The sequence below is a fragment of the Corythoichthys intestinalis genome, chromosome 18 (assembly GCF_030265065.1).
Source record: "Corythoichthys intestinalis isolate RoL2023-P3 chromosome 18, ASM3026506v1, whole genome shotgun sequence".
Classification (NCBI taxonomy): Eukaryota; Metazoa; Chordata; class Actinopteri; order Syngnathiformes; family Syngnathidae; genus Corythoichthys; species Corythoichthys intestinalis.
The window spans coordinates 27,141,482-27,160,893 of NC_080412.1; the positions used below are offsets into that span (position 1 = coordinate 27,141,482).

Genomic DNA, 19,412 nt, shown 5'->3' on the forward strand with positions numbered 1-19,412 from the left:
AACTGCCTCAAAAAGTCTGAGCACCCATATTCCAAACCCAACAGCAAATCGGGTATTTTGGATTGAATGTTGAAAAACATGCCATTTTAGTCGAAAACCAGCGTGCACGTTTGAGACCATTGCGCCGAGCCAGTAAGTTGGACCCTCCTCAAAATTGGTCAGACTCTTCCTGAGACATATGAGATGTTAAGTTATGAAAATGGTGAGTTTTCATTGAAGACCGCTTCTTCCTAGTTTTTTTCCCCATCGAATGTCCACATCAATTTGTGTGATCTTAGTGTGAAAAAGTCCACATGGTGGACTTCTAAATTCAAATGAGCAGTCCCTCCAGTGACTTCAGCTTGTCAGTTTTTCATGCGTTCAACTCATTTGCAAACAGACGAGACTCGGACGGCGGTCCAAATGAATTAACGAGCATCCAGTGAAAATGGCTCAAATTCAAGGGGGAAAACCCCCCATTTGCACTTTGAAATAGCTCCTGATAAGCTTGATGTGTGTGTTGTTGTGTTTTTTTTTTTTTTCAAAGGCTGTGGTGTGCATTTTCCGTCGCTGATACAGCATTTTTTTTGCAGCATTTGATTGAAAAGTGTGGTCTGAAGGGACGGCACATTCACACAATCAGCGACTGCAGGGTCACTTACTGGGAAATTACATTGTGGGGCTTCTGCAAGCTGCGAACAAAAAAAAAAAAGTCTTCCAGCGGAGCGAGCGGAGAGAAGTGAAGAGCTTTGTGTGTGTCGGAAAGGCAATTAAAGTTCTATGATAAGAAGAGTGTGCTGGAGACTGAGCTAATGCACCGGCCACTTCACTTAAACATTCATCACGTTACTTTATGTATGTAACATTTAACTCATTGACGGCAAGTTAACGAAAATGAACGAAATTACGAAAACGACAATTGAAAAATCATTTGTGTTAAAACTACAAGAAAACAACACACCCAGTTTCCAATCAAGGGTTCACCTTCACCAGTTTGTGACTTACTGCGTGCGCAAATATTAAAAAAATGTTTTTAAAAAATGGTTTCTCAACGTAAAATTGCAAGCAATTTCAGAAGCTAGTCACACGGAGGGTAAGGGGTGGGGTCTTGGTCGCCAGCAATACTTGCGCACATGCTCATTCTTCTTTCTGATTGTCGTCCCAGGTGAACAAGACTGAGGACAAGTCATTGGAGGAGCGAGGGCGCATCATGATCTCCCTCAAGTACAACACCCTTAAATCCTGTCTGGTGGTGGGCATCATAAGGTGCGCGCACCTCGCCGCCATGGACGCCAACGGATTCTCAGACCCTTACGTCAAAACGTACGTACAAAATACTTCATAAATTGGTCGAAATCAGCCTACAAACGATCACTTTGAACCAGAATGGAAGCATGATTGGAAGAGGATTTTGGAACATTTTTGTGAGTTTACGTAGTAGGACCCCTCCAACGGGCAGTGTTGTCTTACTTAGTAACGCGTTACTGTAATCTGATTACTTTCTTTCAGTAACGAGCAATCTAATGTGTTCATTTTTCCAATCCAGTAATCTGATTAAAGTTAGTCTCCATAGTGTCTGTGCGTTACTATTTTGTTATTGCCTCATAATATGTGTAGAATGAAGACAATTGTAGTCATGTACGGACAGCATTTCGAATAGAAAATTTTATAAAGATTCCTATCTTCTCACTATGGGTTCGTTTCCATGACAACCACTCACTGTTACTTCCTGTTTTGGTCTCGAGTCACACGCGCTAAATGTTCTGGGACTGGGTAAGGCGTGACGAACGCGGGGTGCATATCCGAGCCGAGTGCAACCACTTGTTGAGTTGTGTGAGGGAATGTTGATCTGTGTGCGTCCATGAATGAACTTGAGTATTTTCCTTCATTCTGGAGGGTTCCAGCGATAGGTTGAAGCTAGAGATGTCCCAATCGCTCGGGATGCCAATCGATCGGGTCCGATCACGTCATTTTCAAAGTATCGGAATCGGCAAAAAAATATCGGCCATGCCTTTTTTTAATATATATTTTAATTAAATCGTTTTCTAATTGTATTTCACGTTACAGACATAATATGTTACACTCACCCAGAGTCTTTAGTTTAGGTTTAAGGTAGGGTTATCAAATTTATCCCAATAACGGCAGTAATTAATTTTTTAAAAATGTATCACGTTAAAATATTTAATGCAATTAATGCATACGCTGCACAACCCACTCACGCATTGTCGCGCTCAATCTGGCGCCGTTTTACCTATATAGAGAGATAAAAGGCAGCATAAAATGAGTAGAGTAAAATTTGACAGCCTTTGGAGCCTTTTTTTAATTGGTTAAAGCCTTACAATCCCTCTCCCTACGAATAGAAATATCATGGGAAGCAATGTGGGGAAGCAAGGTAGCACTTGATCTTTTTCTTAACACCTTATGTTATTTGCCAATGCAGAGAAGATATATGAATTGGTAGCACTACGCACAGTCATGGTTCCACTTCCCATCATGCATTTGGCCATGGCTACAGTATCATTTACTGAAAGCTCAACAAATACACTAGATGGCAATATTTAGTCACAATATACAAAGTCACAAGTCTTTCTATCCGTGGATCCCTCTCACAGAAAGAATATTAATAATGTAAGTGCCATCTTGAGGAATTATTGTCATAATAAACAAATACAGTACTTATGTACTGTATGTTGAATGTATATATTTGTCCGAGTTTTATTCATTTTTTTCTTAATGCATTGCCAAAATGTATATGATCGGGAGAAATTATCGGGAATGATTGGAATTGAATCGGGAGCAAAAAAAAAAAGCAATCGGATCGGGAAATATCGGGATCGGCAGATACTCAAACTAAAACGATTGGGATCGGATCGGGAGCAAAAAACATAATCGGAACAACCCTAGTTGAAGCTGCTACATACGCGGCTGTTTCATAGCTTTACAGTTACACCGTATATGCTTCGTCATCGTTCCAAGTCGGCAAGCATTGTTTACATCATATTCATGTTGCACATTTATGCCGTGAGGTGACGTGTTCGTTTAGAATCTTTGGGATGTGTTGTAAGTCCGATTGAGTGTAAAGTGCTTAGTTGCCGCCACGTTTTGTGGCCAAATTGACCGTGCGTGTGTACAGCGTATTCCCAGGACGTGCGCGCGCATTCGCGCCTGCCCCCACCTTTGTGTTTATTGTACTGTTTATTGCATAACTCATTTGTGTGTTGTTGATTATTGTGCAGTCAATTTGCATTGTTTTACTTTGGCACTGAGATGCTGTTAACCCTAAACCTTAACCCGAAGTTTTTGACATTTTTGACATTAGGCTTCGTCTTTGAGTTAGCGGGGGTTTAATTAGTCGGTGAAGTTGATTTCAACAAATTCCATGCAGTTTATCAGTTATTTGTTAGCTTCAAAGGCTCCTGAATGCGTAAGCTAGCGCGAGTCAATGGTGGTTGAAATCAACTCCATCCACTAATTAAACCCCCGCTACCTCGAAGATTAAGCCTTATGTGAAAAATTCTGATCTTCCTCTTTAAATGCAGGTATCGGAAAGTCAATTACGTACATGTGATCACATTTTTCTGTTGTTATTCTTATGTTGAGGCTGCAAAGAGAGAAAAATTTGTAAAAAGTATCCGATAAATTACTTTTAAAGTAACTTAGTTACTTTGATGATAAAGTAATCAGTAAAGTAACTAGAGTACTTTTTAAGGCGTAATTAGTAATCAGTAATTAAATTACTTTCTCAAGTAATCCGTGACAACACTACCAACGGGTCTGGCCTTGATGTGGTGAAGGGCTTTGTGTGTTTGTGTGTACCCTGGAGAGACATACCGTCGGGAGCTTGCTCCTTGTAGGTTCACGCAAGGCGGGCCGTTCTCCAGGGTATGTTCCTGAAAGACAAAGAGCATGCTGAGGTGGCAGCCCCACTAAGCGACTATCCTGCGGAGAGCTAACAACCCACGCAGGAGAAACCTTTTGTTACAAAACTGACCAGAGAAAGACATGGCCCCTAAATGACACTCTCGCCGCAAGAATCAATGGCTTCGATGGCAGGGCTCTCAGAACCCTTGAGAACATCAGGTGACCCCAGCCAGTTTACACTTAAGTGCTTCGAACCCCACGCGCCAGCCCCGAGGATCTTCTTTGGTCACAAAACGTCACACCCACTGGTTCAGCCATGGCTTTCGACTGCCTCCAAACCATCCTACACGAGCCATCCTCCAGTTTGACCCAAAGGTCACAGGCCGGAGAGGACCACGAGGGAAGCCCCGCACCCTGTGGCTTGACGTCTTTGAGGGTGACCTCAACAACAGGGATTTGCCATGGAGGATGCAGAAAAGCTGGCGCAAGATCATCAGCATTGGAAAGACGTGGTTCATATGGTCAGCTCAACGCACAGGAACAGGACGCCCTGACCTCTGCTGGAGCCAAGGGCGTAAGTTTGCATAGGGATGGTAGGGACATAACACTACCAACTTTTCAGGATGCTCAAATTGTCTCCACCAACTTATAAGCAACCTTATTTGCATTATTATACAAGTAAATGGGTTAGGGTTAGGGGTTTTTCTTCCCATAAATTGCGAGTATAGAATAGACTATAATATGAGTTAATTATTTTCATTATGTTCAGACTTACGTCTATCCCTTCTTTACTTGCTGAATGTGCTGGTCCATTTTTCCCCCTCAAACGCACGTTTATTGGCTGATGACTTCACCCTCCCCGCCCCTTCCCTCCCCACAGACACACACTCACACCCACACTGCCCCACTGACAGCCCGACAGGAATACAACGTGCCGCCGCCCCCTCCGCCCCCTTCGAAGAGGAAGGATAGTAGATTTTTTTCAAACAGCAGCCACTGTAAGTAATATTAAGAGACGTCAATGTTGTGGAGGTGGCGGAAACACCACTAATTAAGCTGCTGAAAGTCCGACCTTCATCAGAGTCAGCATAGCATTAAACTTGCTGGCCTGCAAAACTACTGCGGTCAGGAAAGCCTCCACAAGGAACAAAGAAGTCAAGCTAACCGTCCCTCATTTAGATCATTGTTTGCATTATGTGCATTACTGTAATGCAACGTGGTGGATTCAAAGTTCAAGTCCCTTAATTAAAAAAGGTTCAAGTCTTGGTTTGGTTCGAGTCTTTGAGTAGTCTATGATACTCAGATGTAGATCAGTCCTTGGATATCTCAGATTTTTTTTCATTAATTTTTTTCCCAAGTCACTATTACATTTCAATACTTAAGTTTTGAATCTAGGAGTACTCCAGTGTCCCCCAAAAGTGAACCCATTCTTGGCAACATCCCCATTTTTTTTTGTTTTTGTTTTTTTCAAATAAAGGGATTTGCACTTGAAAATGTTTCTGTCGTAGTCATTGATTCAAACAAAGGTTTGAATCGCATGTTGTATCACCTGAACCATACCATACCATACCATCATCTTCCACTTGCTCCGAGGTCGGGTCGCGGGGGCAGCAGTTTTAGCAGGGAAGCCCCAGACTTCCCTCTCCCCAAGGCGTTCCCGGGCCAGCCGAGAGACATAGTCTCTCCAGCGTGTCCTGGGTCTTCCCCGGGGCCTCCCGCCGGTGGGACATGCCCGGAATACCTCTCCAGGGAGGCGTCCAGGAGGCATCCTAACCAGATGCCCGAGCCACCTCAGCTGGCTCCTCTCAGCACGGAGGAGTAGCGTCCCGACGCCGAGTCCCTCCCGGATGACCGAGCTTCTCACCCTATCTCTAAGGGAGACACCCTGCGTAAAAAACTTATTTCGGCCGCTACTATCCGGGATCTTGTTCTTTTGGTCACGACCCACAGCTCATGACCATAGGTGAGGGTAGGAGCGTAGATCGACTGGTAAATCGAGAGCTTTGCCTTCCGGCTCAGCTCTTTCTTCACCACTACAGACCGGTGCAGAGTCCGCATTACTGCAGACGCTGCACCGATCCGCCTGTCGATCTTCACCTGAACCAATACACATGAAATTTACTATAAGTCAATACAGATTTATTTTGTATTGATCAATGCACAATAATTAATTGATAGGCTAAATTTTAACCTATCAATTAATTAGGTTCGTATTAGTGAGAAATGTAGCTCTGATCCCGTTAAATTATCTCTTTGTCCTTATTAATGTCCTGTCCCCAGCAAAAAGTGTTATGCTGTTATATCGTCCCTACCAATGTTGAGAAAAAGCCTACGCCCTTGGCTCGAGCACTAAGAAGAAGAGACATAACTCATTGGCTGTCATTGACGGTGCTAGACCACCAATCCATTTGACTGATCGTTCGATCGCAGCCAGCCCCTCAGTCAACATGTATCACTGCCATCAATGCTAGTGAAACACGAGCACGAGTGACACCGTAGTCACAAAATGTCCTTTTCTACCTTGAACACCTTTACAAAACAATATGCTTATTTAACTAGAAATTTCTTGGGCATGACTCATGTTCTTCCAAAGAAATTGCTCCATTCGTAATGCACACGCCACTATAATACATTGCAATCATCTCCCCTCAGACGCTTGCTTAGACACAAGGTCCAACTCGCCTGTGATTACATCAAGTGGCATAAAAGCCACAATTTGAAGGAGAGTTCTTTTTGTCTCGCACACCTGAGAGTTTCTCCACTCTTTCATCCAGCCGGCAATTAATTTCCAACAGCGCCACACGCACCTTCAGAACAAAAGCAAGAGGAACTATCGTTGTTTGATAGTTTCGGAAGCTTGAAGGACAACATCCGTTAGCTCGCAGGGCCTTGGGGTCGCTCGTTGGGCTCGGACGCAGAACCAATTACATCCGCAGCCGCCTCCTCCACATCAACATCATGTGGCGTACCTTGGGAAATTGAAATTGAAATGGCCTTGTGTCCTTTTAAGGGGTGAAAAAGAAATTCCGGTTGCTCACAGCGATGAAAATACACAAATGATGATGAGAGTAGGACCAGTACGCTGACTGTTGCGTCATTATTGCAATAAGAGGGAAAAATGTGCTCATCTGATTTGAGATATACTTTGTATTTATCGAAAATGACTTTCTTTTTGAAAATTTCAGGTTCATTCTTGTAATATGTAGATTTTTATTCATTTATTTTGCTTTTCATATAAGTAATTGCAAGTCTAATGTGAATTCTCATGTGAAATAAAGGCAGTCTCGTGTGTGAATGGCAGAGCCAAAGCTCCCCCTGGCGGACAACCAAGTAATGACAGCTTGTTGTTGCGCTCTGCTGCAGGTACCTGAAGCCCGACGAGAACAAAAAGTCCAAGCACAAGACTGCTGTCAAGAAGAAGACGCTCAATCCCGAGTTCAACGAGGTAACAAACATTGTTGCAACAATGTGACCTTTTTCACTCCCTTACTAAACTGAGATGCTTTGGAACATTGTTGCTAACTAAAAGGAAATGTTTTTCTGTTATTTTTAGGGCTGTCAAACGATTAAAATTTTTAATCGAGTTAATCACAGTTTAAGAAATCGTAATTAATCGCAATTCAAACCATCTTTAAAATATGCCATATTTTTCTGTAAATTATTGTTGGAATGGAAAGATAAGACGGTTATATACATTCAACATACTGTACATAAGTACTGTATTTGTTTATTATAACAAATCAACAAGATGGAATTAACATTATTAACATTCTTTCTGTGAAAGGGATCCACGGATAGAAAGACTTGTAATTCTTAAAAGAAATGTGAGTACAAGTTATAGTAATTTTATATTAAAACCCCTCTGTATGTTTTCGTTTTAATAAAACTTGTAAAATTTTCAATCAAAAAATAAATAGCTTGCCAGTGTTGACTTCACAACGTAAAAGACCTCTGATAGTTTGTATATTGTGACTAAATATTGCCATCTAGTGTATTTGTTGAGCTAAACGAAATGTTTGAATAGAGTTTGACCAAAGTCTGAGTATTATCTTGCATAGCTATTTTGATTGGGAATGCCAGTTCTCTTTGCATTGAGCGCTTTTCTTTTTGTGAACATTATTTTTTTGAGAGATAGGATTATTATTTTTGTTGTGCTTTCAGTAAATGATACTGTAGCGATTTAACAGTTCTGCCCAAATGCATGATGGGAAGTTGGGCAACCATGACTGTCAGTGATGGCTGCAAATGGTATATCTTCTCTGCGTTGTGTTCAATACAGGGTGTTAAGAAAAAGATTATCTTCTGTCGTTCTTCCCGACGTCGTTCGCCACAATAGATATAATTGTTGTTGAAGAGATCCCAAAGCTTATGCCAATAAATATCGCGGCCCCAATGAATGCCTGTGTAGACTCCACTCGCTTCTCTCTGCCTCTTAGCTCTCAATATACATAAAACGGCACCATTGTAGTCTGTTTGCGGCAATGAATGAGTGGGTCGTTCCTCGCATGCGTTAAAAGCGTTAAATATTTTAACGAGATTGATTCAAAAAAATTAATTATCGCCCGTTAACGCGATAAATTTGACAGCCCTAGTTATTTTATAAATGCATTTGTACAAATATAGGCCTCACTTCTTTCTAACACCTCCTTTCACCTCTAATTTTGTTTTTTACCTTCAATTTTCACTTGACTCGAATTCATATTATCTGTATTTTCCAAACACAACATTGCTGCGGTGGGCAGGTGGTGCAGGTATCGGAAGGCCCAACCGCCTGCTCCCTCCTTGGCCAAGCCCACTCAAAGGCCAGAAGCTTGACATTTGCTTTGACATTTTTCCCGCGCGTATTACGCCGTCACCTCATGGCCTTTACTTCCGACACAAACATCTGGTTCTTCTTTGATATTAAGGCACTCTAGCAAGCTTGACTTTTAAGAACTCATGAATACATGATGTAGTTTTGGGGGAACAGAAAAAGCTGAAAGGCACAACCAACCTAACACTAAAGGGTAGTACTTCTAACAGTGTAATAGGATGTCCACGGGTGGGACACTTGACTTTTGACTTTTACATCAATTGAACATACCATGCGCTTTTGGGCTGAGGATAGGGTACAAACCTTTACATAGGAATAAAAAGATGAACCTGACTTAGCACATGTGTGTAACTTAATTGTGATTTATTCTCTCAGAAGTTATCTTAATGTACTTCAAGCATTAGCTGCCATTGAGGATGACAACTGAAGTTGTTCTAAAAATGTTTTTTGGTTTTTTTACATTGATCACAAAATATTTTGGGCATATTATCACTTATACAGCACTGAAGCTACAGCTACAGATCAACAATCTTCCTACTGTTCTATCTACTGTGCGATAAACATCCAATCAATGGCATTTAAACATGATCATTAAATATCAGCTATTCCAATTCGAAGGTATTCGACGTCTGTTGCTTTCAATGGCAACGGATGAGTTAACCCCAAAAAGTACGATGGAAAACTGGACTCTAGATTTTACAAAACATGAGCATACTAGCTACTTTCTGGACGTGGAAAAGCTTATAATTTTCACTAACCTCTCTCACAGTACCTCAAACAGTTTAAAGTTTGTCACTAACATGCTACGCTTAAATGCTTTCTATTACAACTTGGGCTGCAGCTATCGATTATTTTAGAAGTCGATTAATCGATGAACTAGTTAGTTTGAATAATCGAGTAATCGGATGAGGAACATAAAAAATTAAAACACCTGAGCCTAAAACATTATTAAAAAATAAATCAATAAACGAGGATCTATGTACAGCAAAAAAACAATTGGCTAGCAGTAGTCTGCTAGCCTAAATGCTTTAAAATGCTAACTTTTTTTTTTTTTTTTTTTTTTGAATGCTCTTAACAAATGGTTCAAATACATATTCCCACAAAAAAAAAAGGCTTAATATACCTATAAACTAAATTACGGGGAAAAAATTGCTCAAACAAAAACTTATATTGGTCTTAACAGGAAGCAGCTGGATTTAGCCATGTGAAATGAAGCAGACTAGAGACAGTGTATCCACACAAATCAATAAAACTAAGCGCAAACACTTTCAAAACAAACCATTACAACGCCACTTTAATTAATTCGAATCTTTTTTTCCTAATCGAATACTCGAGTTAATCGATTAATCATTGCAGCACTAATTACAACACCAGAACATACCATGAGAACAGTTATGTTTTTGGCTCTGGAAAAGACAAACCATTACCTTGGAGTATCCCAATTGGATATGTTAGCCTAAATGGCACCTTTGGAAGGTGGGTAAGATGGTTCGTCATTGTTGCTGGTATAATAATAATAATAATAAATTATAATAATAATACAGGTATTTTGACCTCATTGCCTTTTCCACCTTTTTGGCCAGGAGGCTAATCCTCTTGCGATGGAAATCTTCAGTACCGCCTAAGCAAGGCTATTGGATCAAAGAGATGCTGTACTTTCTCAAATTGGAGAAAATTAGACTGACACTTGGTGGATCTTCTGGGTCCTTTGAGAACATTTGGAACCCGTTTTTGTTATATGTTAGGAGCACAGATTATCATCTTGATGTAGATTTTTTAAATATGCCTGAAAACCCTCATAATAGATGTGTACACTTTTGTTATGTAGCCGTTGTACTTTTCCCCTTCAATGAGGAACAATAACAACAATACATGTTTCCGGAGATTTGTGCCGGGGGCCTTGGGGGATGGGTTTCGTCATGGGTTGGTTTTTTTTGGTTAGTTATTTTCTTTTCGGGTTGGTTGTTCCGTTTTGTTTGTTATATAAAATAAAAATTACGGGGGATTTGATGAATTGATCATGGGCACATCTACTGCTGATCGCCTCCTTAATGTGGATTGCCCCACTTGCTTCTGATCCCTGTTAGAAAAAAAAAAAAAAATACAGGTATTTCCCGGGTTACGAATGAGTTCCGTTCCTAGGCTGGCAATGTAACCCGAATTTCCATGTAAATTGGAATTAACCCTTTAAGTACCTCTAAATACAAAATAGCTGTCCAAAAACATGTATTATACATCATATTAATAAGATAAAGTAAAAAATAAGATACTGTGAGGTACGTTGTGTTGAATGCCGTTATATTGAATGACTGTTCGGGCTTTAAAAAAAAAATTTAAATAGAAACTATTCTGGCTTTACTCGCGAGTGAGTCGCTTTTCTGAAAGAAAAAGGGCGCGTGGAAAGAGTTGGGAGGCGATAGAGATAGAGGCTCTGTTCACCTCTCAATGCGAGCCCGCCGTCCGAACTCAAAAAAGCGGATCGGGACTGCTAGAGGAGTCGCCGCCAGGGGAGAAGCAGCAAGAGAACAAGGAATTGGGAAGTCCGATAAAGGCACATTGTCGGCGGCCAGGAAAGGTTGGAGCGGGCGTTATGATGTTCCCAAGCCGAAAAGGGCGCTTCTCGGGCGGACACACGAGAAACAGAGATGACAGCAGATGGCTGCTTGAGCCCAGTCCGAAAAAGGCGCTTTGTCGGCGGTCAGAGGAGAACCGGAGGTTAGGGCGGGCGTTATGACACTCCCAAGCCGAAAAGGGTGCTTCTCGGCTGGACACATGAGAACCGGACATGACAGCGGGTGGGTCCTGACGCCGTCAGGGACTGCAGGACAGCGGCGCGCTGCTAGGGGGAGATGACATGGCAAAAACGAGTATGTGTACGTTTACGCGACATAAAAAAAAGAAAAAAAACACGACTGCAAACAGAATGGTGGACGAGACTTCGTCGTAAAGTCGGAATCGTGTAAGTCGGGTACGTCGTAACCCGGGGACTACCTGTAATACATTTTATCTCAAAGCGCCTTTCACGACACAAAGTAGACCAGAATCGGAAGCTATAAAGAGGTTGTAAAGTATTTTCAATAAAGCTGTTTCGGTGATATGAAGGGGGCAGAAACTGGATTGAAACTGTTCATAGAAGTTAGTGGTGGTGAGATGGTCGTGGAGTTGAGAGGCGAAGGATTTTTCAAGAATGTTAGAGATGAAGGGTAAATTGGTGATGGAATGGAGGTTGTTAAAATTGGTGGGATCCAGGCCAGGTTTCTCGAGAACGGGGATGATAATGTTATCCACAAAGGTTCCCCTTACCTACCTACTCCAAAAGGTTTGACTCTTGGCTTTCACAATTTATGGACTTTCATTTAGGTTTTGGCCCTGGAAACATTACCTCTAAAGGGTGTCATCTTCAAGAATGGTAAATGGTGTTACACTTGTATAGAGCCTGTCACACTTCAAGTATATGAAGAATAAAGCACAGATTTGGTGTCAAAAGAGCTGTTTTGGTGTTTAATTTTCAATAACAGACAGTTCACACTCGATACATCATCACTGATTGAGAGTGCCTCGATGCTTTTATGATAACGTTAACATCAAGGCTTCCAATGCAGTTTGGGAAGTTCCATATCCGCCAGAAATCTACTATGGCTTCCCACTGGCTGGTTGTAGGACATGGCAAGACCTCAGACAAAACGCTGGACGCAGTGCTCAATGCCAGTTTGAAGCTAGCTGCCACGGCTTGCTGGTTTCCACCCGAGGCTATAACTCTCTATGCAGCATCAAAAGTCGGACAGACCGCCTCGAAACCGTCTTCTGTGTCGCCTGCGCCTCAACATTTGTATAATCAACATTTATTCAATGTTGATGAGCTGAAGATCCACATTCAAGCGTTCTATCTTCCCTTGTTTATTTATTTTTTTCTCCATTAAACTAGACAAGAGGAAGTCAACAAGCAACCGTACAAACATAACGCCACACCCCTCTAGTGGCTTGGCGGTTAATTACAGAGCAACGCGTTCCCTAACCGCAGAACTATCGAATGCTCATTGACGCCGTAGTCACTTCGCCGTCACCGCAACGCAGGAGCATAACTAGGCCTTTACTACCACCCCAAGTAGGAATGAATCTTGACTAACTGCGTAACTGTTATTTGGCAGGAGTTCTGCTACGACATCAAGTACGCAGACCTCACCAAGAAGACACTGGAGGTGACTGTGTGGGACTATGATATTGGGAAGTCCAACGATTTCATCGGTAAGTTTTGAGAAAAAAGACAGAAAAACAGACTGGGGTCTTGCACAGATACAAAGATCTTCCTAACCACGTTCCCCGATTCCAGGCGGTGTCTCCCTGGGCATCAACGCCAACGGTGAGCGTCTCAAGCACTGGTTCGACTGCCTCAAGAACAAGGACAAGAAAATCGAGCGCTGGCACACACTGACCAACGAATTACCCTGCTCGCTAAATGACTAAACACCCCCATTAGACCAATCGGACCTGAGTCCCGCATGCCACGCTTCACCCGCCTCCATTTCATCCGTGCGTCCTTCCAGGTATCTTTCCTCTCATTGGGGCTCAACTAAAAGCATCCGAACCTGGAAAGTCTTCTGTCTGCACATATTTAAGTGACTCAAAGGGTACGATAAAGAGCTCTTTTCACACTGCCTGTGAAAATCCAAATTACGATGTCTGTATAAATGCCACCGACGCGGAATGAGGAGGTGATATAAGAACACACCATAGCGCTTTACACACAACACAGACACGAAAGAACTGATACTTTTTCTTTAAAAACCACCACAAAATGTGTTGGGGGTGAAGTCGACCGGGCAATTTTCTGGTTTTAGAGGTAGCATCAAAGTCGAGACGGGAATTGCAACTTGTGAAGACGCAGAATCGTATCCGTAACAGAGTGGAGACATTGCCTCTGTTTAAGAGAATAGTACAAATTACAAACCGGGCGTGGTAAACTCTCATGAATCTGGTTGTTGCCAGCAAGTATTTTAGCACTCACAACAAAGCTATCATTTTCCATTTTCCCCCCAAGATACTGTTCCTTATATGTCTACCAACAATTGGCAATTTTCCAGCTTCGGAGGCAGCATCTGAGCCGCAACAGAGTGTTTATAAGGCAATTCTCCAATGCTGGAATTGGGTTTTGATGTTTTAACACTTGAGATGCACTTATGTCATGACTTTACACCTTTTCCCTCCCATGTCATTAATGTGTATAAAGCATGTCAATGCAGAATGAGGGATGCAAACTAAGTAGACCTGGTAATTTTCTGACTTTGGCAGTTGTATGATAACTGCAACAAAAGCTGGACACCTTTGGTTTACCGCAACCGACGTGGACATGCTTGGAACCCAAGCTGACCAGGTACTTGAACCGGTTCCTCGTCATACCAGATTGCGCACAACTTTTCCTGCCGAATGAAAATGAAGCTACTGTGTTATGTGTCACTGTATGATGATGCTAACAAAAAAAGCATGTCTTGTTTACAACCTGTTCTTGCCGTTGTTTTAGCCGAGATTGACGGCAACCAGAAGAGTTGTTTTTTTCTGCTGCAAAGGTAGCACTTCACTTCATTTAGTACCTCTCCACCTCTTTCTAGTAACGCTAAATGGCAGTGGCACTGAATGGCTGGTGAAATCGACTTGGCAGTTTTCCGTCTTCAGCAGTCGTATCCCGTAACAGCCCCCTTTACATTTGTTTGTCCTTTACTGCTGTTCTGTATAGACAAGTTTCCTGAGCGAAACATGGGCCGTGCCATCTTGGAAATTTTCTGCTCCAAACTTCCGGTTTAGGCAAAACATCATGAGTTGCGGTTGAAGTGAGGAGTTGTTGACAAAGTCAAAATCAAATCAATGGGACCCACTGATTCTACAAAAATGGATTTAGCACAACGTAAACGAGGGTCTGGGACTATCTGTGCTGTGTGTTGCTGGGCGAACTCCTGGAAGCGCCTAAATATATGGTTTGAAGAGGAATGTCTTTATCATCGACCAGCTACAATGCGCCACTGTGGATGTACTCCGCCATACGCCTTTCATCCGAAACCAGCAGAAAATTTCAAGAATGTGGATCGCTTCTCTAAACTTCATGGCTCCACCTAAAAGACTATTTGTTTGTTCTTATCACTACGTTAATAAGAAACCCACTAAAAAACATCCTTTCCCGTAACTTTGGTAGTGTTGTTATAGTAGCAGCTACAGCAGCAGCAGTAGTTGTAGTACAAAATTATTAAACTTCATTAATACAGTGGGGCAATAAGTATTTAGTCGACCACCAATTGTGCAAGTTCTCCTACTTTAAAAGATTGGAGAGGCCTGTGATTGTCAACATGGGTAAACCTCAACCATGAAAGACAGAATGTGGGGAAAAAAAGCAGAAAATCACATTGTTTGATTTTTAAAGAATTTATTTACAAATTAGAGTGGAAAATAAGTATTTGGTCACCTACAAACAAGCAAGATTTTTGGCTGTCAAAGAGGTCTAACTTCTTCTAACGAGGTCTAACGTTACTCCACTCGTTACCTGTATTAATGGCTCCTGTTTTAACTCATTATCGGTATAAAAGACACCTGTCCACAACCTCAGTCAGTCACACTCCAAACTCCACTATGGACAAGACCAAAGAGCTGTCGAGGGACACCAGAGACAAAATTGTATACCTGCACCAGGCTGGGAAGACTGAATCTGCAATAGGTAAAACGCTTGGTGTAAAGAAATCAACTGTGGGAGCAAATTTTAGAACATGGAAGACATACAAGACCCCTGATAATCTCCCTCGATCTGGGGCTCCATGCAAGATGTCAACCCGTGGCGTCAAAATGATAACAAGAACGGTGGGCAAAAATCCCAGAACCACACGGGGGGACCAAGTGAATGACCTACAGAGAGCTGGGACCACAGTAACAAAGGCTACTATCAGTAACACAAGGCGCCGTCAGGGACTCAAATCCTGCACTGCCAGACATGTCCCCCTGCTGAAGAAAGACACGTCCAGGTCCGTCTGCAGTTCGCTAGAGAGCATTTGGATGATCCAGAACAGGACTGGGAGAAGGCGTTATGTTCAGATGAAACCAAAATAGAACTTTTTGGTAGAAACACAGGTTCTCGTGTTTGGAGGAGAAAGAATACTGAATTGCATCCGAAGAACAGCATACCCACTGTGAAGCATGGGGGTGGAAACATCATGCTTTGGGGCTGTTTTTCTGCAAAGGGACCAGGACGACTGATCTGTGTAAAGGAAAGAATAAATGGGGCCATGTATCGAGAGATTTTGAGTGAAAATCTCCTTCCATCGGCAAGGGCATTGAAGATGAGACGTGGCTGGGTCTTTCAGCATGACAATGATCCCAAACACACAGCCAGGGCAACAAAGGAGTGGCTTTGTAAGAAGCATTTCAAGGTCCTGGAGTGGCCTAGCCAGTCTCCAGATCTCAACCCCATAGAAAATCTGTGGAGGGAATTGAAAGTCCGTGTTGCCCAACGACAGCCCCAAAACATGCAAATAAATTCTTTAAAAATCAAACAATGTGATTTTCTGGGGGGGGGTTCCACATTCTGTCTCTCATGTTTGAGGTTTACCCATGTTGACAATTACAGGCCTCTCTAATATTTTCAAGTGGGAGAACTTGCACAATTAGTGGTTGACTAAATACCTATTTGACCCACTGTACAATCATCATCGTAATATCAATAGCATAGGCAACAAGTCGTTAAATGCGCCAGATCTTAGGTTTCGTATTTTTGGAGAATATACCTTCCATAACACAGCGTCAGCATGACTAGACGAACACCGGAGTCCCGCGAGTTTCGACGTCTCCCTCCTTTGTTACCAGCACCCATGCTTTGTGGTATGGCGCATTGAGGAACTGGCTTGGTTCCACATTCGCCTTCATGATGACAAAATTCCTGTGTTCGTGTATGAGGACACATCCAACTTTGTGGCTGTGCAGGTACTGGAATTCCTCTGAGCTTTTCAGGTTCCTGATGGTGTTTCCATCCACTGCCATAGAGTCAATAAAGTAAGATAATATTTTACTTGTGGTCACCTTCGTCCATTTCTTTATGTTGTCTTCCCATGTCGAGATTGCAGAAGCATGCGGTATTTCCAAATAGTGTTTTTTTCAGGGTTTTTAGTGAATCATGCCGCTCCAGCGCCATTGCTGCCAATGTAAAATAACTTGAAAACGGAAGTCGCGAGCAGAAAGCAGGAATTAAAGCTGAAGTACCTCGGAAACTTGTCTATATTTAAAATATATATATATATATATATATATATATATATATATATATATATATATATATATATATATATATATATATATATATATATATATATATATATATATAAGGCACAGTGAAGGCAGAATGGCAGTTTTCTGTCTTCAGAGGTAGCATCACAGCAAAGCTTGTGTGTAAAACTGACACGGCCCAGTAATTTTCCGCATTTGGAAGTAGCACCTATTGACCCTATTACACTTCATTTGACATCTTTTTACACGGTCCTGACTCCTGTTCCATCAAAGTAATATGAAATGTATGAGGAAGTCAAACTAGTCACTTTCTGTCCTTGGATTGTGTCTGTTTCCCCTTTCAGAATCAGGCTTTACTTACTTTGTGAATTTTGTCCCGCCTTGTTGCATTGATAAACGCCTTCTGTTACGGCTCTGCTGCATGAATTTGGCGGCATCTCCGTCGAATGTATAACTCGCGCAACGCGCTCCAAGAATGTGCACCTCAGTGTTCCTTTTCTCGATCGATGTCGGGGTTTAAAGGCCCTGCCCCTCCATTTGCTCGGATTTTATTTGACTATATTCCAGACAGTCCGGTCGCTCCCTAGAATGTCAGCAGTAAAAGTCAGGCGAGTACGGGCTGGGATGCGCGTGGTGATTTTTGGGGGTGACTTATTTATGGGTGCGAGTCTGCATTGTGACCTTTTAGTGCAGACGTTTGCTTCCCTCCTAAATGTGCAACCGTGCGTTGACTGCTAAGATAAAAACATACAAGACTGCAGGTCAAGCCGCTCTCTCATCTTTTGGGGCTCAAATTATTGTATTTTGTTTTTTGTTATATTTTATTTCTCACTATTTATTTTATTTAAAGGTTGTTATTTTAAAAAATTTGAGGGGAATATATGTTATTTAAAAATTATGTATGTTCGTGGTTTCATTGTTGCAATTTTGAGTTTATTGTTTCAACTTATTTGTCTTAAATGCATTGTATTTTATCTCATTCTGAAAATGTTATATAACGCTATTATTTGTGTTATATTTTTTAATGTTATTTTGTTTTCAACTTGCAATTGTTTCTTTATTTTATTTGCTTTGTATTAAATTATTTTAATGTTACTATAGGGAATTTTAATTATCTCAGTTAAATTTATCACCGCATATTTAATGACATTTTAATTGTATTTTAATATAGACTTCATAATGATATTGACTGGGCGCGGGGCCGATTAATTGGGGGCCATGGCCGTCAAAGGTGCCTGAGTGGAATCACAGACAAAGAGCTTTTTTTCGTTTAAAATTCTTGTGAATAAATGCTTAAATCCCTGAATTCTTTATAGATGTGGACGTACAACACCCTTGATTCTTGGTTAAAAGCAAAAAAAAAAAAAGCCTGTGCAGTTAGCGTTTATTTTACGTAAATATGTCGATGTAAGATGCTAGTCTGTCAGTCAATGTGTAAACAGAGCTTTTCCGGTGAAAATTCTTGTGAATAAATGCTTAAATCCCTGAATTCTTTATAGATGTGGACGTAAAACAGTGTTGATTCTTGGTAAAAAGCAAAAAAAAAAAAAAAAATGTGCAGTTAGCATTTATTTTACATAAATATGTCAAAAAATGATGCTAGACTGTTAGACAATGTGGCGGCATCCTTACAACAAAAAGCTTTTTATGTTGAAAATTCTTGTGAAAAAACGAAAAATATAATAACTACCTTGAATCCTCGAACAAATCACTCCTGAGACAATCCTTCCTGTTTGTGACCACTCCACCTTTTGTACTTTTTCAACATAAATCCGGTGTTGGATCGCTGCATGTGTCGCTGCACCCGACTGCGAATAGCTGAAGCGGATTGTGGGATGGTCCCCTACTTGGAGGCATGGCGCAGTGAAGGTCGAATCTGACCCGTCAATATCATTTTGAAGTTTATGTATTAACTTTTAAAGTATCTGTAACTATTAGATTTATTTTACGTGATTGTATTTAACTTATTGTATTTTAGTTTAAATGTTCTTCCTTCCATTTTATGTCATGCATTTCATTTTCCTGTTATGTATTCTATTTAAAATCATTAAGTTTAATGACAAACAATAGCCCGACTGACTTGGCTGTTGTTTGCTTCATGAAGCATCACAAAGCCTATTTATTGTTGGCAAGATGTTTATAATGAAGACAATTACGATTTGTGCTCCTTTCTCGTTCTGTACTGTACTATCCAATGTATCGACCCCAATAATCCCAATATCCTGCGGTGAGCCTGACCGACATTTACTGACCCCGAAGCGACGATGTGATTTTTGTAAACCGTCTGCCTTTGTATGCAAGCTCAATATTATGAAAAAGAAAAAAATGCATGTGTATGCTCCTGGGTTTTGTTTTGTTTTTTGTCATGAGATGACCTCATGTTTGATACTGTTTTCTGTATTTAAAACAAACAAAACAACATAAAAAAAAAATGGAATGCTACAATGATGACAGTGCTTTCTCTGGACTCCATTTTGTACCTGTTTGGCTGCTTTGATGTGAA

The 19,412-nt window shown here is 41.3% G+C and overlaps 1 protein-coding gene across 2 annotated transcripts in view; it reads left to right on the forward strand.

The window, feature by feature from the left end:
- Positions 1–16,910, forward strand: part of doc2b (double C2-like domains, beta) — a 169,422-nt gene extending 152,512 nt beyond the window's left edge. For both annotated transcript variants that reach the window (XM_057820225.1, XM_057820226.1), the window contains 4 exons: positions 1,145–1,302; positions 7,204–7,285; positions 12,802–12,898; positions 12,984–16,910. In XM_057820225.1, the coding sequence (XP_057676208.1) occupies positions 1,145–1,302; positions 7,204–7,285; positions 12,802–12,898; positions 12,984–13,117 (471 nt within the window). In that variant the 3' untranslated portion in view covers positions 13,118–16,910. The remainder of the gene's footprint in view (positions 1–1,144; positions 1,303–7,203; positions 7,286–12,801; positions 12,899–12,983) is intronic.
- The last annotated feature ends 2,502 nt before the right edge of the window (positions 16,911–19,412 follow it).